At 47.9% G+C, this 20740-nt stretch overlaps 2 protein-coding genes across 15 annotated transcripts in view; one reads left to right on the top strand and one right to left on the bottom strand.

Moving 5' to 3' along the window:
- The window catches only part of TESMIN (testis expressed metallothionein like protein), a 542857-nt gene extending 532367 nt beyond the window's left edge, over window positions 1-10490 (bottom strand). For 7 of the 14 annotated variants that reach the window (XM_063945025.1, XM_063945031.1, XM_063945037.1 and 4 more), the window contains exon 1: window positions 10338-10489. The gene's annotated coding sequence lies outside the window, so the exon portion shown is untranslated. The other 7 variants (XM_063945034.1, XM_063945030.1, XM_063945033.1 and 4 more) reach the window with 4 other exon arrangements.
- The window catches only part of UBXN1 (UBX domain protein 1), a 110453-nt gene continuing 100158 nt past the window's right edge, over window positions 10446-20740 (top strand). The window contains exons 1-4 of the mRNA XM_063945042.1: window positions 10446-10546; window positions 11141-11201; window positions 11864-11917; window positions 11992-12095. Of these exons, the coding sequence (XP_063801112.1) occupies window positions 11143-11201; window positions 11864-11917; window positions 11992-12095 (217 nt within the window). The 5' untranslated portion in view covers window positions 10446-10546; window positions 11141-11142. The remainder of the gene's footprint in view (window positions 10547-11140; window positions 11202-11863; window positions 11918-11991; window positions 12096-20740) is intronic.

The raw sequence follows: 20740 nt of genomic DNA, 5'->3' as shown, positions 1-20740 counted from the left end.
GATTTTGGAAGATTCAGAATCCACCCGTGTTGCTGAAGCACTACCTGGGTTAGTGCTACACCGACTTCCAGCTGTTCTCTGGACTTTGCCCTTATCAGGAGATCGTCCAAGTAAGGGATAATTAATACGCCTTTTCTTCGTAGAAGAACCATCATTTCGGTCATTACCTTGGTAAAGACCCGAGGGGCCGTGGACAAACCAAACGGCAGCGTTTGAAACTGATAATGACAGTCTTGTATCACGAACCTGAGATACCCTTGGTGTGAGGGGTAAATTGGGACATGCAGATAAGCATCTTTTATGTCCAGGGACACCATGAAGTCCCCTTCTTCCAGATTCGCTATCACTGCTCTGAGTGACTCCATCTTGAACTTGAATTTCTGTATGTACAGGTTCAAGGATTTCAGGTTTAGAATAGGTCTTACCGAACCGTCCGGCTTCGGTACCACAAATAGTGTGGAATAATACCCCTTTCCCTGTTGTAGGAGGGGTACCTTGACTATCACCTGCTGAGAATACAGCTTGTGAATGGCTTCCAAAACCGACGTCCTTTCTGAGGGAGACGTTGGTAAAGCAGACTTTAGGAACCGGCGAGGGGGAGACCTTTCGAACTCCAACATGTAACCCTGAGATATTATCTGCAGGATCCACGGGTCCACTTGTGAGCGAGCCCACTGATTGCTGAAAATCTTGAGTCGACCCCCCACCGCTCCTGAGTCCGCTTGTAAAGCCCCAGCGTCATGCTGATGGCTTTGTAGAACCCGGGGCGGGCTTCTGGTCCTGGGCAGGGGCTGCTTGCTGCCCTCTCTTACCCTTTCCTCTGCCTCGCGGCAGATAAGACTGTCCTTTTGGTCGCTTGTTTTTATAGGAGCGAAAGGACTGCGGCTGAAAAGACGGTGTCTTTTTCTGTTGGGAGGGGGTCTGAGGTAAAAAAGTGGATTTGCCGGCAGTTGCCGTGGCCACCAGGTCCGAAAGACCGACCCCAAATAATTCCTCTCCTTTATATGGCAATACTTCCATATGCCTTTTGGAATCCGCATCACCTGACCACTGTCGCGTCCATAAACTTCTTCTGGCAGATATGGACATCGCGCTTACTCTTGATGCTAGAGTACAAATATCCCTCTGAGCATCTCGCATATAAAGAAAAGCATCCTTTAATTGCTCTAGAGTCAATAAAATACTGTCCCTATCCAGGGTATCAATATTTTCAGTCAGAGAATCCAACCACACTACCCCAGCACTGCACATCCAGGCTGAGGCTATTGCCGGTCGCAGTATAACACCAGTATGTGTGTATATACTCTTCAGTGTAGTTTCCAGCCTCCTATCTGCTGGATCCTTGAGGGCGGCCGTATCAGGAGACGGCAACGCCACTTGCTTTGATAAACGTGTGAGCGCCTTATCCACCCTAGGGGGTGTTTCCCAGCGCGCCCTAACCTCTGGTGGGAAAGGGTATAATGCCAATAACTTCTTGGAAATTAGCAGTTTTCTATCTGGGTTAACCCACGCTTCGTCACACACGTCATTCAATTCCTCTGATTCTGGAAAAGCTACAGGTAGTTTTTTCACCCCCCACATAATACCCCTTTTTGAGGTACCAGCAGTATCAGAGATCTGCAAAGCCTCCTTCATTGCCGTGATCATATAACGTGTGGCCCTATTGGAAAATACGTTTGTTTCTTCACCGTCGACACTAGATTCATCTGTGTCGGTACCCGTGTCGACTGACTGAGGTAAGGGACGTTTTACAGCCCCTGACGGTGTCTGAGACGCCTGAGCCGGTACTAACTGGTTTTCCGGCCGTCTCATTTCGTCAACTGACTTTTGTAATGTGCTAACATTATCACGTAATTCCATAACTAAAGCCATCCATTCCGGTGTCGACTCCCTAGGGGGTGACATCACCATTACCGGCAATTGCTCTGCCTCCACACCAACATCGTCCTCATACATGTCGACACACACGTACCGACACACAGCAGCCACACAGGGAATGCTCTAATCGAAGACAGGACCCTCTTAGCCCTTTGGGGAGACAGAGGGAGAGTTTGCCAGCACACACCAAAAACGCTATAAATGTATATAAACAACCCTAGAAGGTGTTGTTTTTGATATAAGCGCTTTTAATATATCAATATCGCCAAATTATGCCCCCCTTCTCTTTGTTACCCTGTTTCTGTAGTGCAGTGCAGGGGAGAGTCCTGGGAGCCTTCCTCACCAGCGGAGCTGAGCAGGAAAATGGCGCTGAGTGCTGAGGAGAATAAGCTCCGCCCCTTTTTCGGCGGGCTTTTCTCCCGGGTTTTAAGAAAACTGGCCTGGGTTAAATACATACATATAGCCTTAATGGCTATATGTGATGTATTTATTTTGCCACTAAAGGTATTTAATATTGCTGCCCAGGGCGCCCCCAGCAGCGCCCTGCACCCTCCGTGACTGAATCAGTGAGACGTGTAGCAACAATGGCGCACAGCTGCAGTGCTGTGCGCTACCTTCATGAAGACTGAGGAGTCTTCTGCCGCCTGCTTTCCGGACCTCCGTCTTCAGCGTCTGTAAGGGGGATCGGCGGCGCGGCTCCGGGACGAACCCCAGGAGGACCTGTGTTCCGACTCCCTCTGGAGCTAAGTGTCCAGTAGCCTAAGACTCCAATACATCCTGCACGCAGGTGAGTTGGAAATCTCTCCCCTAAGTCCCTCGATGCAGTGATCCTGTTGCCAGCAGGATTCACTGAGATTTAAACCTAAAAAAACTTTTTCTAAGCATCTCTTTAGGAGAGCCACCTAGATTGCACCCTTCTCGGACGGGCACAAAAACCTAACTGAGGCTTGGAGGAGGGTCATAGGGGGAGGAGCCAGTATGCACCATGTGATCCTAAAAGCTTTATTTAGATGTGCCCTGTCTCCTGCGGAGCCCGCTATTCCCCATGGTCCTGACGGAGTCCCAGCATCCACTAGGACGTTAGAGAAAAGGGAGTAACACTTATATAAGGTTATCCCTATTGATATATATATAGCGCTCTGGGGTCCTGTCCTCTATCAGAACATTCCCTGTGTGTGTGCTGGGTGTCGGTACGATTGTGTCGACATGTATGAGGAGGAAAATGATGTGGAAGCAGAGCAATTGCCTGTATTAGTGATGTCACCCCCTAGGGAGTCGACACCTGACTGGATGGTTGTATTTAAAGAACTACGTGACAATGTCAGCACTTTACAAAAAACTGTTGACGACATGAGACAGCCGACAAATCAATTAGTGCCTGTCCAGGCGTCTCAGACACCGTCAGGGGCGATAAAACGCCCGTTACCTCAGTGGGTCGACACAGACCCAGACACGGATACTGAGTCCAGTGTCGACGGTGAGGAGACAAACGTAATGTCCAGTAGGGCCACACGTTACATGATCACGGCAATGAAGGAGGCATTGAACATTTCTGACACTACAAGTACCACAAAGAAGGGTATTATGTGGGGAGTGAAAAAACTACCAGTAGCTTTTCCTGAGTCAGATGAATTAAATGAGGTGTGTGATAAAGCGTGGGTTTCCCCCGATAAAAAAGTGCTAATTTCTAATAAATTATTGGCACTATACCCTTTCCCGCCAGAGGTTAGGGCGCGTTGGGAAACACCCCCTAGAGTAGATAAAGCGCTCACACGTTTATCTAAACAAGTAGCGTTACCGTCTCCTGATACGGCCGCCCTCAAAGAACCAGCGGATAGAAGGCTGGAAAATATCCTGAAGGGTATATACACACATACTGGTGTTATACTGCGACCAGCAATCGCATCAGCCTGGATGTGCAGTGCTGGAGTTGCGTGGTCGGATTCCCTGACTGAAAATATTGATACCCTGGATAGGGACAGTATATTACTAACTATAGAGCATTTGAAGGATGCATTACTATATATGCGTGATGCACAGAGGGATATTTGCACCCTGGCATCAAGAGTGAGTGCTACGTCTATTTCTGCCAGAAGAGCGTTATGGACGCGACAGTGGTCAGGGGATGCGGATTCCAAACGACATATGGAAGTATTGCCGTTTAAAGGGGAGGAGTTATTTGGGGCCGGTCTATCGGACCTGGTGGCCACGGCAACGGCCGGAAAGTCCACCTTTTTACCCCAGGTCACCTCTCAGCAGAAAAAGACACCGTCTTTTCAAACTCAGTCCTTTCGTCCCCATAAGTACAGGCGGGCAAAAGGCCACTCATTTCTGCCCCGGGGCAGAGGAAAAAGACTGCACCAGGCAGCCTCTTCACAGGAGCAGAAGCCCTCCTCTGCTTCTGCCAAGTCTTCAGCATGACGCTGGGGCTTTACAAGCGGACTCGGACACGGTGGGGGCCCGTCTCAAAAATTTCAACGCGCAGTGGGCTCACTCGCAAGTGGACCCCTGGATTCTGCAGGTAGTATCACAGGGGTACAAACTGGAATTCGAGACGTCTCCCCCTCGCCGGTTCCTGAAGTCTGCTCTACCAAAGTCTCCCTCCGACAGGGAGGCAGTTTTGGAAGCCATTCACAAGCTGTATTCCCAGCAGGTGATAATCAAGGTACCTCTCCTACAACAGGGAAAGGGGTATTATTCCACGCTGTTTGTGGTACCGAAGCCGGACGGCTCGGTGAGACCAATTTTAAATCTAAAATCCTTGAACACTTACATAAAGAGGTTCAAATTCAAGATGGAGTCACTCAGAGCAGTGATAGCAAACCTGGAAGAAGGGGACTATATGGTGTCTCTGGACATCAAAGATGCTTATCTCCACGTCCCAATCTACCCTTCTCACCAAGGGTACCTCAGGTTTGTAGTACAAAACTGTCATTATCAGTTTCAGACGCTGCCGTTTGGATTGTCCACGGCACCTCGGGTCTTTACCAAGGTAATGGCCGAAATGATGATTCTTCTTCGAAGAAAAGGCGTTTTAATTATCCCTTACTTGGACGATCTCCTGATAAGGGCAAGGTCCAGGGAACAGTTAGAAGTCGGAGTAGCACTATCTCAGTTAGTGTTACGTCAGCACGGGTGGATTCTAAATATTCCAAAATCGCAGCTGATTCCAACGACACGTCTCCTGTTCCTAGGAATGATTCTGGACACAGTCCAGAAAAAGGTGTTTCTCCCAGAGGAGAAGGCCAGGGAGTTATCCGAGCTAGTCAGGAATCTCCTAAAACCAGGCCAGGTGTCAGTGCATCAGTGCACGAGGGTCCTGGGAAAAATGGTGGCTTCTTACGAAGCGATTCCATTCGGAAGATTCCATGCAAGAACGTTTCAGTGGGATCTTCTGGACAAATGGTCCGGATCGCATCTTCAGATGCATCAGCGGATAACCCTGTCGCCAAGGACAAGGGTGTCTCTTCTGTGGTGGCTGCAGAGTGCTCATCTACTAGAGGGCCGCAGATTCGGCATTCAGGATTGGATCCTGGTGACCACAGATGCCAGCCTGAGAGGCTGGGGAGCAGTCACACAGGGACAAAATTTCCAGGGCTTGTGGTCAAGCATGGAAACATCTCTTCATATAAACATTCTGGAACTAAGGGCCATTTACAATGCCCTAACTCAAGCAAAACCCCTGCTTCAGGGTCAGGCGGTATTGATCCAATCGGACAACATCACGTCAGTCGCCCACGTAAACAGACAGGGCGGCACGAGAAGCAGGAGGGCGATGGCAGAAGCTGCAAGGATTCTTCGCTGGGCGGAGAATCATGTGATAGCACTGTCAGCAGTGTTCATTCCGGGAGTGGACATCTGGGAAGCGGACTTCCTCAGCAGACACGACCTTCACCCGGGGGAGTGGGGACTTCATCCAGAAGTCTTCCAAGAGATGGTAAACCGTTGGGAAAAACCAAAGGTGGACATGATGGCGTCCCGTCTCAACAAAAAACTAGACAGATATTGCGCCAGGTCAAGGGACCCTCAGGCAATAGCGGTGGACGCTCTGGTAACACCATGGGTGTACCAGTCAGTGTATGTGTTCCCTCCTCTGCCTCTCATACCAAAAGTACTGAGAATTATAAAAAGGAGAGGAGTAAGAACTATACTCGTGGTTCCGGATTGGCCAAGAAGGACTTGGTACCCGGAACTTCAAGAGATGCTCACGGAGGACCCGTGGCCTCTACCTCTAAGAAAGGACCTGCTCCAGCAGGGACCTTGTCTGTTCCAAGACTTACCGCGGCTGCGTTTGACGGCATGGCGGTTGAATGCCGGATCCTGAAGGAAAAAGGCATTCCAGAAGAAGTCATCCCTACCCTGATAAAGGCCAGGAAGGATGTAACCGCGAAACATTATCACCGCATTTGGCGAAAATATGTTGCGTGGTGTGAGGCCAAAGAGGCCCCTACAGAGGAATTTCAACTGGGTCGCTTCCTACATTTCCTGCAAACAGGACTGTCTATGGGCCTAAAATTAGGGTCCATTAAGGTTCAAATTTCGGCCCTGTCGATTTTCTTCCAAAAAGAACTGGCTTCTGTGCCTGAAGTCCAGACGTTTGTCAAAGGGGTACTGCATATACAGCCTCCTTTTGTGCCCCCGGTGGCACCTTGGGATCTCAATGTGGTTTTGGGGTTCCTAAAATCACATTGGTTTGAACCACTCACCACTGTGGAATTAAAATATCTCACATGGAAGGTGGTAATGCTGTTAGCCCTGGCTTCAGCCAGGCGTGTCTCAGAATTGGCGGCTTTATCTTATAAAAGCCCTTACCTGATTTTTCACACGGATAGGGCAGAATTGAGGACTCGTCCTCAATTTCTCCCAAAGGTGGTTTCAGCGTTTCACGTGAACCAGCCTATTGTGGTGCCTGCGGCTACTAGGGACTTGGAGGATTCCAAGTTACTGGACGTAGTCAGGGCCCTGAAAATATATATTTCCAGGACGGCTGGGGTCAGGAAATCTGACTCGCTGTTTATCCTGTATGCACCAAACAAGCTGGGTGCTCCTGCTTCTAAGCAGACGATTGCTCGTTGGATTTGTAGTACAATTCAGCTTGCACATTCTGTGGCAGGCCTGCCACAGCCAAAATCTGTAAAAGCCCATTCCACAAGGAAGGTGGGCTCATCTTGGGCGGCTGCCCGAGGGGTATCGGCTTTACAACTTTGCCGAGCAGCTACTTGGTCAGGGGCAAACACGTTTGCTAAATTCTACAAATTTGATACCCTGGCTGAGGAGGACCTGGAGTTCTCTCATTCGGTGCTGCAGAGTCATCCGCACTCTCCCGCCCGTTTGGGAGCTTTGGTATAATCCCCATGGTCCTTATGGAGTCCCAGCATCCACTTAGGACGTTAGAGAAAATAAGAATTTACATACCGATAATTCTATTTCTCATAGTCCGTAGTGGATGCTGGGCGCCCATCCCAAGTGCGGATTGTCTGCAATACTTGTATATAGTTATTGTTACAAAATTCGGGTTATTATTGTTGTGAGCCATCTTTTCAGAGGCTCCTTCGTTTATCATACTGTTAACTGGGTTCAGATCACAGGTTGTACGGTGTGATTGGTGTGGCTGGTATGAGTCTTACCCGGGATTCAATATCCTTCCTTATTATGTACGCTCGTCCGGGCACAGTATCCTAACTGAGGCTTGGAGGAGGGTCATAGGGGGAGGAGCCAGTGCACACCAGCTAGTTCAAGCTTTTACTTTTGTGCCCAGTCTCCTGCGGAGCCGCTATTCCCCATGGTCCTTACGGAGTCCCAGCATCCACTACGGACTATGAGAAATAGAATTATCGGTAAGTAAATTCTTATTATTAGATAACACCTGACGCACCAAGCCCCCTCAGGTTATGGAATATAGGGATAGCAGGTTGAGTGAAAGACACGAAATGGACACCACTCAGCTATCAAATGCACACACAGAAAGTCACAGTTTGTACAATGCAGAGGTTATTACTGACAATAATACTGCACTGGACTAGCTTACATAGCTATATAACAATAGATACAACAGTACACAGTAAGAACTGGATGTATATCACAGGGTAATTGTACTATAAAACCCTAAGTGCACTCTTTCTTAACTATCACTGTCTAAAAAGGCAGGTAGAATACTTAAGTGTCATGTAAAGGCACAGCGCTGACAACCAGGCGGCTTTGCATAGGAGAATTTGCCCAAGCAGTCCCAGGAACAGTGAGCTGAGGGATAATGGCGCCGCAGACACTGACAGGGAGTGAGGAAAAGACAGATATGCAGCTCCAGGGCGGGAACACTTGCTAGAAATGGCGCCCTGGGGCTGGGGGAGGGGCTTCAGGTCAAAGCCTTATCCCCTCTGCTGGCAAAACCACCGGGTACAGTGGGCGATATAAGAATTGGTTTAGAGAGAAAACCTGACATGCGCCCATGCCCTGGTGATCTAGTGGGATCGCCTGTATCCAAAGTGTCCACCGCCAGCGCGCGCGGCCCGCCTCCCACTGACCGCGCCGGATCGCGATAAAGACCGGGTCCCGCAAGCAGGACCCACTTACTACCTCCCGAAGCGCGGCGACGCGATCCTGGAGAGCCCCAGCCGTGTGTGTCTAACGTGAAGAAAACCGGAGCCTCCGCTGTAGGTACCCGGCAACCAGGGCTCGGGAGTGTACAGCGCCGCTGGGGAGAGCTGGAGCTGCAGCAGTGAATGTCACAAGACATTTACCACCGCTGCTGCCCTTGAAGTCTTCACTTTTTACCTCATAAAAAGCTTTTCTTAGGGCTGCTTGGAGCAGCCCCTCTGTTAAGTGCCTGCTTACTGCAGCACCAACTTACAAAACTGAGCTCCTGTGCTGGGAGGCGGGGTGATATACGAGGCGGCGCTGTGCATTTTGGGAACAGTCAAAGCTTTGAGCCTTTTGGTGCCTCGGATCAAGATCCTACTCTACACCCCATTGTCCAATCCTTGTGGAGCCCAGTGTACCCAGCAGCAGAAATAAAAGTAGCATTGCTCCTGGCTTCTACTCTGCCGGACGCATAGCTGTTGATATACATTATAGCTGGCAGCACTGGGCAGTATAGCTGTCTTCCCTTGTGCTCCACCACGCTCCCCCACCACGTCTCCTCGACTCCTGCAACAGCAGTGTCTTTCCACCATACAGCGCAGGCCGGGACATGCCTCCTCCTGGCAAGGAGCTGCGCAGGGGACGCTGGAGTTTGAACAGACTGGTGGCAGCTCCAGCAGCAGCTCCGAGTTCATATTGTACCCGCAGAGGGACATCCCCCGCCGCCGCCATGGCTGCCCACACTTCTAGAGAGAGGACGCTGATGGGTGAGTGCTTTGCTGAGAGTACGGCTCATCACATAGATACATGTGTGTGTCTCTCCCTGGTGTACTCCACCCGCCCCCCTCTGGCAGATTGACTTCCAGGTACTGGAGCTGGCTGCTGCTCAAGTAAATTAAGCAACATCTCTATCTCTCTCTCACTGCCACTCCTCTCTTCCCCTCCCACCCCTCGCTCTCTCGCTCCCTCCCAAGCCAATCTCTCTCCTACCCTTCTCTCCCTTCCACCCCCTTCTTACCATGCCACCTTTCTCTTTATCTCTTTCTTTCTCTCTCTCCCTCTCCTCTCTCTCTCTTTGTCTCTCCCTCCCCCCTCTCTCTACCTGGCGTAATGTGTGTAAGGAGCTCTACCTGGTATAATGTGTATAAGGGGCTCTTCTGTGGCGTAACGTGTATAAGGGGTACTACTGTGTGAAGTTGAGTAACAGGCAATGCCATGTGATGTAATGTGACTAACGGACACTACTGTGCAGTGTAATGTCAACTGGTAATATCCTGTGGCCACACCCCTTCCCCATGAAACCACGGCCCTATTCGCCTTCAGCGCACACTTTCCCTATTTTAAATACGGGGGTGGGGGGACAAATTATTTCTTGGCACCAAAATGTCTAGTACGGCTCTGACACAAATATCTCCAGTGCATGTGTATCCCATGTATGTGTGGTAACTAGGTAGATGCTAGAACCAAGTGGGCTGAAGTACCTCAGACGTCAGGGGGAGGAGCAAGGTCGACGGTATAGCATTTTCACTATACAGGTCAACAACTACTCCCTTTAGTAACCCGGTGGAGAGCAAAGCAGAGCGTGCCACCAAGCCCAAAGCACACCGAGCACCGCGGCGCGAAGGTACATTTCGGGTGCCATATTCTGGCCTTGCTCCTCCCCCTGGTGACATCAGAAGTCCTTTACCAAATTTGATTTTAGCCATAACAGTGGTAACTATTGCAATCCCTGTAACACTGATGGTTGCCAAACACCAATTTCTGACGGCCATCCCTACTTCACGCACCTTCTTATGAGACAGTAAGCTAATAATAATGATGCTCTCACTATACTAATCACTCATAAACGTGCTGCCACGCAGCTACTAGGGCAAAACGACAACCTGAAAAACCTCATACAGATTGCGCCATGATAACGCACACGGTGTAAGCGGATGACGTGCGAGAGCATGACGTCTCTCAAGCGCCCGCTTCCCGCTTCCCGCAATGCGCAACACATTCCGCGATTGGCACAACCGGGAATTCGTACACCGGAAGTGCTCACTTCCACCCCTCCCAGCGTGTAGCGTCACGTGATATTCCACAGCCGCCGGTAAGTGAGATCACGTGACGTCACTGCACACATACATATATCTCTTTTTATATATATATGTATTTATATATAATTTAGTCTGTGGCCACTATAGTAAATGTATACTGTACTCACATCCTTATAGTCGCGCATACAGCCGTGGTCAAAGCTGCATGCATTGTACGAGGATGGGTTCTCAGTGCAATCACTAACTCAGCGCTTTGTTATTACTAGGCTGTGTATTATACGCAAAGTAACCTGGACCCCGTATCTCAGTGTATACCAAGCAGGATCCGATTGTGTTATTCCAGTGATAGTCAGTGGACATCACTGTGTGTGAACAGGATATAGTGCTTTCTGTGCTTGACTCGGGGTGCAAGTCACAGACTTCTATGTATGTTCTCTCCAGGCCAGTAAATTAGCAACTTCTCAGTGGCACTGTGCGCAGATTTACTAACAGGCACCAAGTAATTGCAGATTAAACAGCCCAAGCCTGCACACTAAATGCAAATATTGTCAGCAATAAAATAAATGTTCCATAATTCCTCTCCCTGGAGAAGGATGCACGTTATATCCGAGTTACTGTGTCTGTTTTGTTTTGTTTTCTTTCTACAGAAATGTCTCAGTGTTCAGCGCTGGATAGCCTGATAGAGATGGGATTCTCCCAAACCAGAGCGTAATGTCTAATCTTTTCACTATCTCTCCAGCTCTTTCCATGATATTCTCCCACCCACTGTATATGTCACATCCCAGCCATGAAAATCTTCTCCTATCATCCTCATATTACCACCAACTGTTCACACATATATAAAATATGCTGACCATATTATCCCTTTAACCTGGGACACTCATGAATTACACAGGTTCTGTGGCTGGCTGACTACAAGCCTGCATTTCACCTGGTTTTAAGCAGCCACAGAACCTGTGTAATTCATGTGTCCCAGGTTAAAGGGATAATATGGTCAGCCTATATAAATGGTATTTGTGATTTACCCCAGTACGGGGTTACATTTGCAGTCATCTCACTGGGGTTTTGTCAATACTACTTAAACTTAAAAAAAAAAAAAATTAAACATGACTTTTGTTTTTGTTTTGTTTTTTACAAAAAACCTTTCTAGATATATACTGTCCATCATGATTAATTTATTCTTTTTATTCAGTTTCTCAATGCATACAAACATCCCCTACTTATTTTCATGGCTTGGAAAAATGTTCTGCAACTCACAGTTAACTTGAGACATTTCGTAGCTTGCAGTAATTGATCTGGGTAATGGCACATTTGCTATATCGTGCCATTTACAACAAGCCTTCATGCCATCTGTTTTATTTTTTTAATAGGGAAAAGGCAGTTGCTGCCACTGGAAATCAAGGAATAGAGTCAGCCATGGACTGGTAAGCAGGATAAACTGTATGTACATATCAAAGGAAGTTCTGTACATGCTGCCATCTTATTGTGGTTGTTTTAGGCTAATGGAACATGAAGATGACCCTGACTTAGATGAGCCAATTGTATCGGTCCCTAGTGAAGCAGCAGTTGGAGATGATCCACAAGAAATGGATACAAATGGAGGTCAGAACTTGTCTCTGTAAATGCAAGAATCACTGTACACATTGTAGCCATTTTTGAGTGATCTGACAATCATAAGATTGCAGCCTATCAGTGCACTAAGAACCAGTGACATCACTGAGATACCTGACCACGCAAAATGCAATGGCAAATCAGTAATGGGTGCAGTGAGCACAACGCACATGATGCAACAGTTTCTTCTGTACTTACCTCTCCAGAATACCACAATGGCAGCGTTTGAAAATGACTGAGAAAATGATGTTGTGGCCAGTTTCCCAGCTGTAGTGCACGTGCTGTATGGAAATCGCAGTGCCATTTTCTCAGAGAATGTGCCTTTTCTAGTAGATTCTAGCTGAGCACTCTAGAGTCTACTAGCGCTTACACACACACACAGCTGCCGGCTAGAGAGCAGGGGACCCTGACAGAGACTACACACCGGCCCCCTCCTCTGTTATTGGTAAAATGCAACACTTTCTGCGATTGTCCCTTTTCAGCTTCCATAAACTGAAAAGTGCTCATCTCCACCCCTCCTAGCATGCAGTGTCACAAGGCTCTGATTCCTAATGAATTGGTGGACTGTAATCTAAGTATTGAATTGGCTTACAAATGGCTGCCTCCACAATAATTAGGTGGCAAATATACTTTAAAGTATATTAAAGTGTAACATCACTGGATTACTTCATGACCAAATATGCATGAGGTACTGTTTTTTTTTTTTTTTTTAGGAATTAATTGAATTGTATTCTAAGAAATAATTGTTTAGCTCACATAATCGCTACCCCCACTGTGTAACCAGGGCTGTGGAGTCAGTACACCAAACCTTCAACTCCTCTATTTACTACTCTGACTCCTTCATGAATGGCTAATGTATATCATAAGTAACAAATTTACTGCAGTAAAATGGTAACACAAGGCGTTGTCATCCCCACGAAAAAATCTTCAGGCTACTTAGATTGAACATAAAATATTTATTTTATTACAATTTCTGAACAAGAAAACGTTTCAGTATAATAGAGCTGACTTAATCATGCAGTATTGTCACTGCAAGCAAATTAAAAATGCATTTGTAGGCCTTAGACCTGATTCTGAGTCACACGCAAAAGCGAACGCAGCAGCATGTATTGGTGGTCGCCCATCTGCGAGGTTATGTAGATGCAGCTCCTTCCCTTGTGTACATCCATACGGCCGAATGTGCAAGGCCGGAGACGCCCACATTTAATGCCTGTGCACGCTATAATACTGACTGGTGCGTCGACTTTACTGTACATGCCACCACCCGTCAGACCTTCGTATGGTAGGTGCACTTTTTCCATCTGACCATGGCCTTCTATACTTGCGCCTGTGAACATACTGTAGCTGCTGTCATTGACACCCCCAATCTCATAATACGCCCACTGAATGGACCATTTTTGCGTACACTAGTAACCACTTTCCAGCCATTGCCAAAGAATGCTCATCATTTTTATGCCCCATTTCTGATACGTCTGCGCGACTCAGGATCAGGACCCTTGCTTGCAGGGCTGCAGGGTTTATTCCAAAAAGTGCAATTTGCACCAACTCCAACTCAGGTCCATTATTAGTTGACAGCTTATCCCCAGTACCACCACCAACACGCCTGTACATGTGGTAATGCCATTGCTGATATTTAGATAATACATTTTTATTATAACCGGATGATAGGCCGACAGTTAAAAGGTTGACGCCAAATGGTCGACATGCATATTGTCGACTTGGTCAAAAGGTAGGCAGGTTTAAATGGTCGACTTGACAATGGTCGACACAAGTTGTTGGAGGGGGTCCTTCATTTTTAAAATTTCTACAGTTGGGAACGGTAACCTTGCCCGAAGCATGGCGAGTGGTGCGGTACACTAATTGGGGTTCCACATGCTCGAAGGTAAAATTTGACAAAAAAAAAAACATGAAAAACACATGTCAACCTTTTCATGTATCGACCACACGTGTGTCGACATTTTTGAACCCGTTGACCTTGTGCATGTCGACCATTTGTTGTCGACTTATTATACCTCAACCGTTTTTATTTTGAAGCTGGAATCGGATTTGATAAAAAAAAATCTGACTCCTCCCTGAATTGTCTCCTGACTTCACAGCCCTGTATATAACAGTCTAATGACCCAAGTACACTCCACTATGTGAGCTGTAGGGTGTCATTGCACTTCTGTGCAAAATGTATTTCTCATACGTCCTAGAGGATGCTGGGGACTCCAAAAGGACCATGGGGTATAGACGGATCCGCAGGAGCTTGGGCACACTATAAAGACAAACTGGGTGTGAACTGGCTCCTCCCTCTATGCCCCTCCTCCAGACCTCAGTTAGACTTTGTGCCCAGGAGTGATGGGTCACACACTAGGGGAGTGATAAAGCTAATTATTTATCTTATAACATTCCCTATATATTGGTAAGAGACTCGGTACGCAATGGGCGTACGGGGTACCGTAAAGGTACGCACTTAGCGTAGCAGACGCTAGGCCGTGGTCGAGACGCCCGAGCGGCACGTTCGCTCACGGCTTACGCTGGGTATCGAGCACGCTATAGGCGGTCCGAGTACCGTAATGCTACGCTACTAGCGTAGCGGACGCTGTGCCCACAAGAGGAACACGAGCGGCGCAGACGCTCACAGAATGACACACAGTAAACCTTGTATGCAACACAATGTAACGCTGATTAACCTCTATTATGTAAAAGCTGCTTGAGCGATTGAGACATTCCGAATACCCTTAGCAATGTAATGATAAACACACAATACCTTGTAAGGTTCCAAAACCTTTATCTAGATGATTTTAGTATGTAAAAGGGGAAAACAGTTACAGCTTATACACTACAGCACTAACATAAACACCTAAACAGAATAACTGAACTTATACAATATACAATAGCGTAACAATAACAGAGAGAGAGAGAGAGAGAGAGTATGGCAAATACAAACAAAGAACAAGTTGGTTACAGAGAAAAACTTACACACTGGGGAATGATCGCTGCGCAGTCCTGGACCCAGCTCTCTAGTTAGTCAATGATGAAAACCGTTGTGGAGAGTAGACTGAGCTGGCCCAGACTGGCTGTCTTATATACACTACATACAGTACACTACAAAGGGGCCTACAATCTCATTGTTCATTGGACACAGGAATCTGTCTTCACATTATAACAAAAGGTCATAGGTTGATTCAAACAGGTGGGCTGTGACTATTTCATACTGCTCAGGTGGGAGGGAATCTCAGGATTCCCGCCGCATGGATAATGAATTGCAAATACAGTAAATGTCCATAAACTTCTTATAACCATAACTATTCGCAGGAGCGATTAATCTCTTTCAAACCAACACCGGAATGTTACTAACAATATACTCTACCGTTGCATACTAAACACCACTGCTCAAAACCTGTCTGACCCTTCGTATCATGTAAAGAGGGATCTCTCTCTCCATGAACCAGTTACACTACACAAACTTACTGATATTATTAAGGGGACCATAACCCATAAAATACACTATTTGGATTAACTATGTAACGATCGAGTCGCCCGCCAGACGCACACAAACTCTACCGTAAATGCACATACCACGCGCTTGAGCGCATGACCGTGGAGGCGCCGTCACGCAACTGCGAATATGCGCACGCACGGGAGAGAATGTGCACGTGCAGCGGGCAAGCGCATGGGGTTAGTACAAGGCATCATAGGTCGCTATATTTTTCGACTTTGACAGGAGCTCTCCTGAGTTTCTCTAAAAGACTTTGTTAGTTTTTTTATTTTCAGGCAGACCTGCTGGCTACAGGCTCCCTGCAGCGTGGGAGTGAGGGGAGAGAAGCAGGACCCACTTCTTCTTAGTTTAAGGGCTCTGCTTCTCGGCTACTGGACACCATTAGCTTCAGAGGGTTCGATCACTTGGTGCGCCTAGCTGCTTGTTCCCGGAGCCACGCCGTCACCCCCCTCACAGAAGCCAGAAGAAAGAAGCCGGGTGAGTATGTGAAGAACAGAAGACTTCAGTGACGGCAGAAGACTTCAGTAACGGAGGTAACAGCAGCGGTAGCGCTGCGCTCCATGCTCCCACACACCAACGTCTCTGGCAGGGTGCAGGGCGCTGGGGGGGAGCGCCCTGGGGGCTGTTGCTGAGGTTTATAGTACTGGCGGGGGGACATATTTTGGTGCCCGGGCACCGGGGATGGTCACCCCGCCAGTGTGCCGCGAAACGGAGGGAGCAGCAGCGGTAGCGCTGCGCTCCCTGCTCCCGCTCACCATCGCCTCTTGCAGGGCGCTGGGGGTAGCGCCATGGGCGGCATATACAGTTTAGATCACTGGCTGGGGGACATATTTAGGTGCCCGAGCACCGGGTATGTTCACCCCGCCAGTGTGCCGCAAAGAGGAGGGAGCAGCAGCGGTAGCGCTGCGCTTCCTGCTCCCGCACTCCATCGGCTTGCAGGTCGCTGGAGGGGAGCGCCCTGGGCGGCATATTCTGAGAGATCGCTGGTGGGGGAACATATTTAGTTACCCGGACACCGGGTAGCTTCACCCCGCCAGTGTACTGCAGCGTACGCGCTGCGCTCCATTGCTCCACACACCACCGGCTTCCGAGGGCGCAGGGGGGCGCCCTGGGCAGCGTTTTATATATAGGGGTATATACAGGGGGTTACCCACTGTATATAGGTCCCCCCAGCTCAATATAGGTATTTCTATATATATTGTTTGAGCGGGCTTAAGAGCGCCAGGAAGGGGCGGAGCTTAGCCCTCACAGAGGAGTCAGCGCCATTTTCCTCAGGTCCCCGCCAAGTTTTGCTGTATAGTAAGAAGGAGGGGGGGGGGGGGGGGGTTGGGCACAGTGTTTTTAATGCTATATGGGATATATAGCATTGTGTTTGATATAATCCTTGTTGTGTAACTACATTCACTGTTTCCCTGTTTGTTTACCCACTATCGGTTAGTCGACATACGTCGACAGGTATGAGGACTTTGTCACAAGCTGCTGTGGGGATAACTGTCGGCTTCGCCGGTGCATGGCGGTACTTGATTTGGAAAATTAAGTATTAGCAGATGGGTGTTTGTGTGCTTAACAAAGTAAACACGCTAGGGGAGACACAGCTGTTTGTGGATGCCCTGTCGGCATCAACGTATTTCCTGGATAAAAAAATTAACGGGCTGTTATTGCCTTGTACCTGTGTGTGTGTGTGTGTGTGTATATGTATATATATATATATATATGTGTGTATATGTGGGGGGAGTGGTATTGAAATTGTATATGTATGCTTCCCTCAGACCCCTCGGGGTTCCAGGATTATTATTATTTTTTGCCCGCTTACTATTCCTTACTGTCGACATTTACTAAGTTTCTGTCGACCATAACATTCCGGGTAGATCCACATCTGGGGCACGTCAGTACATGGTCATACACATTCACAACACATTACTGTCACTAGGGACCTGACAGGTCTGGACAATCCACTTGCGTATAGGTTATATCTATATGTGTATATATATATATATATATATATATATATATATATATATATATATATATATATATATATATATATATGTAGATATATGTATGGTTAGGATATGTGTGTTTTATTGTGTATTACATTATGTATATCCATGTATGCTGATATAATGGTATTCTTATCATGTGCTGGGCGCTCTTTTGATTAAGCTGTAGATTGGCCGTGACGAGTTGGTGTTCGATCCTCTCAAGGAGTCCGAATATTATTCTCTTCCCGATGCAGAGAGAACATTCTGGCAGTCAACTCCTGGTCGACGCAGAACCCGGTCGCAAAGGATCTAAGTGATATTTTATTTCTATACTTTGACCTTATTTGCATTGCATGCACATGAGGGAGTGTTATATTCGGGTAGGCATCCGATAGTATTACCCTACCCAGAGTGGGTAAGCTTGCTTAGGTTGATTCTTCTTTATAACATGGCAGCAGGCTGCCGCGTGACACCAGTAGGTGTGGCCGGGAAAATGCTGAGGATGTCTCCGTGAGATACTGGAGGGAGGTATTCAGCTGTTTGGAGAGGCTTCTGTTCCGTCAATATCGGCGGATACCACTTGTAAGTCTAACTTCGTGGGTTAGCCTCCTTCACAACGGTTGGTGACGCATTCTTTTGTGGGATGCAGTCGTTTTAACCGGTTCGTTACCGTTCCTTTTTTCTTTTCTGTGCAGACAGTGGAAGGTGAAAAGGTAAGAGTTCTGCAGCCTTGTTAGGTTCGCAGAAGTGGATGTCGTTTTCTGCACTACTTGTCGCTGAGTCTATCGGGCTGGTCCCCACTCCGGTGAGCACTCGTCTACTAATTTTCGGTTGGTCCAGGAATAGACTAGGACCTGTGAGTTATTTATAGAATCCAAAGGGGAACATTCTGAGTTACGGGTGTTTCCCCTTACTGTTTTTTCTAATAGATCTTGCCGTTCCACTCTGGAAGGGGAGGTAGTACGCAACGCCATACAGAGGTGCGTCAGGTTCAGGACATTGTCCGGTTGTCCCTGTATAAAGGTGCAAATCGTTGTTTCTCTCTGACTGTTCTTCGACACAGGGATTGGCTGTTGTTCCCAACGACACAGATGTCGGAGGTGGGTTTCAGAGTAGATACTGACCGGTTAAGGTTCAGTATTTTTCCTGTGGAAAGAGGTCTGAGGATCCAGAGTTGGATCAGTTTGCTGTGACAATTCAGCAAGATGTTCAGTTACTAAAACAGTTGGGTGCGGCCTAAGAGGCCTTTTTTGGTGAGCAGGTCTAATGCCAGAGTGGCTTTCAAGGGACCAGTTGGGAATGTGGTCCGGATCTCACCTGCACATGCACCAGAATATAATCCTAACGGTCAGGACATTGCTCATGGGGTGTCTGCTCGGTTCTCTCCTTCTAGAGGGATGAAGGTTCGGGGTCCAGGTTTAGATCCTGGTGTCCGTGCATACAGATCTCCGAGGCTGGGGAGCAGTCCTTGCAAGGGATGTATTCCCAGGGGATAAGGTCAAGTTGAAAAGCTTGTCAGCAATAAACTTCCTTGAATTAAGAGCTATTTTCGACGAACGTGTACTTCGTGTTCTGCCCGTGTTAGTTCTGCCAGACGACTAGTCAGCAGTGGCGTAAGTAAGCCGCTATGGCGGAACAAGGAGCAAAGCGGCATTGGCAGAAGATGCAAAGTTTTGCCGTTGGGTGGAAAATCTGGTAAACGCTCTGTTAGCAGTCTTCGTTCCGGAGGTAAACGACGGAGAAGTAGATTTCCTCTGCTGACGCGATCTCCTTCCGGGAGAAATTCAGTCATCATCGATAAGTTTCACAGACGTGATAAGTCTTTGAGGAGTGTCGCAATTGGACATGTTGGCGTCTCGCCTCAACGAGAGGCCTCAGGGATATTGTTCCAGGTCAAGGGACACTCAAGCTATAGCAGTGGACACCCCCGTGACACCGTGGGTGTTTTTAGTCGGTCTATGTGGCCTCTCCGCTTTCACTTTTTCTGACGGTGATAAACGTAAGGTGCTCCTCTTGGATCCGGTCTAGCCAAGGAGGGTTTGCTATCCAGTTTTTCATGATTTACTCTTAGAAGATTCCTGACCTCTTCCTCTACATGAGGAACTGTTACAACTAGATCAGGGCATATATCAAGACTTACCGCGGCTGCGGCTGACGGCGTGGCGGTTGAATGCCATATCCTAAGCCGAAAGGGTGTTCCCAGTGAAGTCATTTCCTCAATTCTTCAGGCTGGGAAAGAAGTAACAGCGAGGCCTTACCACTGTAGTTGGCGTAACTATGTGTCTTGGTGGATATCCAGGAAGGCTTCTATGGAAGACTTTCAGCTAGGTCGTTCTTATCCATACTTTACAAGCCGATGTGGATGCAAGCCTACAGTTAGGCTCCATTTCTGTGCAGTATGGCCTTATAACTTTCTTTAAAAGAAAAATTTACTCACTTGGAAAGTGGTCATGCTCTTGGCTTTGACGTCTGCAAGGCAGGTGTCGGAAGTGGTGGTTTTGTCTCACAAGAGCCGTGTTTGATCTTTCATGTGGATAGAGAGGACTGGAGAACTCGATTAGTAGTTCTGCCAAGAGTGGTTTCTGGGTTCCTCAGAAATCGGCCCGTTTTGATGCAGGGGGTTACTTAGGCATTAGCTGATTCAAATTCTATCGATGTCGCCAGGGAGTTGAATATTTAGGTCGCCAATTTGGCGCAGTTTGGATAAACAGAGGCTCTGTTTGTCCGGTATGTTCCCAGCATGATTTGGGTGACTGCGTTATGCAGTCTGTTACACGCTGGATCTGTGATGCGATTTGGCATGTTAGTTCTATGGCTGGATTGCCGTCACCGAATTCGGTGGAGGCCCATTCTACTGGGAAGATGGGCTCTTCTTGGGCGGATGCCCGAGGAGTCTCGGAGGTTCAACTTTGCCGAGAGGATACTTGATCGGGTTCAAACGCTTTTGCTATGCTCTGCAAGTTTGATACCCGGGCTGAGGGGGACTTTTTGTTTGCTCAATCGGTGCTGCAGAGTCGTCCGCACTCTCCCACCCGTTCTGGAGCTTTGGTATAAACCCCATGGTCCTTTTGGAGTCCCCAGCATCCTCTAGGACGTATGAGAAAATAGGATTTTCGTACCTACCGGTAAATCCTTTTCTCTTAGTCCGTAGAGGATGCTGGGCGCCTGTC

The sequence above is a fragment of the Pseudophryne corroboree genome, chromosome 11, assembly GCF_028390025.1.
Source record: "Pseudophryne corroboree isolate aPseCor3 chromosome 11, aPseCor3.hap2, whole genome shotgun sequence".
Taxonomy (NCBI): Eukaryota; Metazoa; Chordata; class Amphibia; order Anura; family Myobatrachidae; genus Pseudophryne; species Pseudophryne corroboree.
Note: the sequence above shows the minus strand (reverse complement) of the source record. Positions and strands in the feature narration are given on the sequence as shown.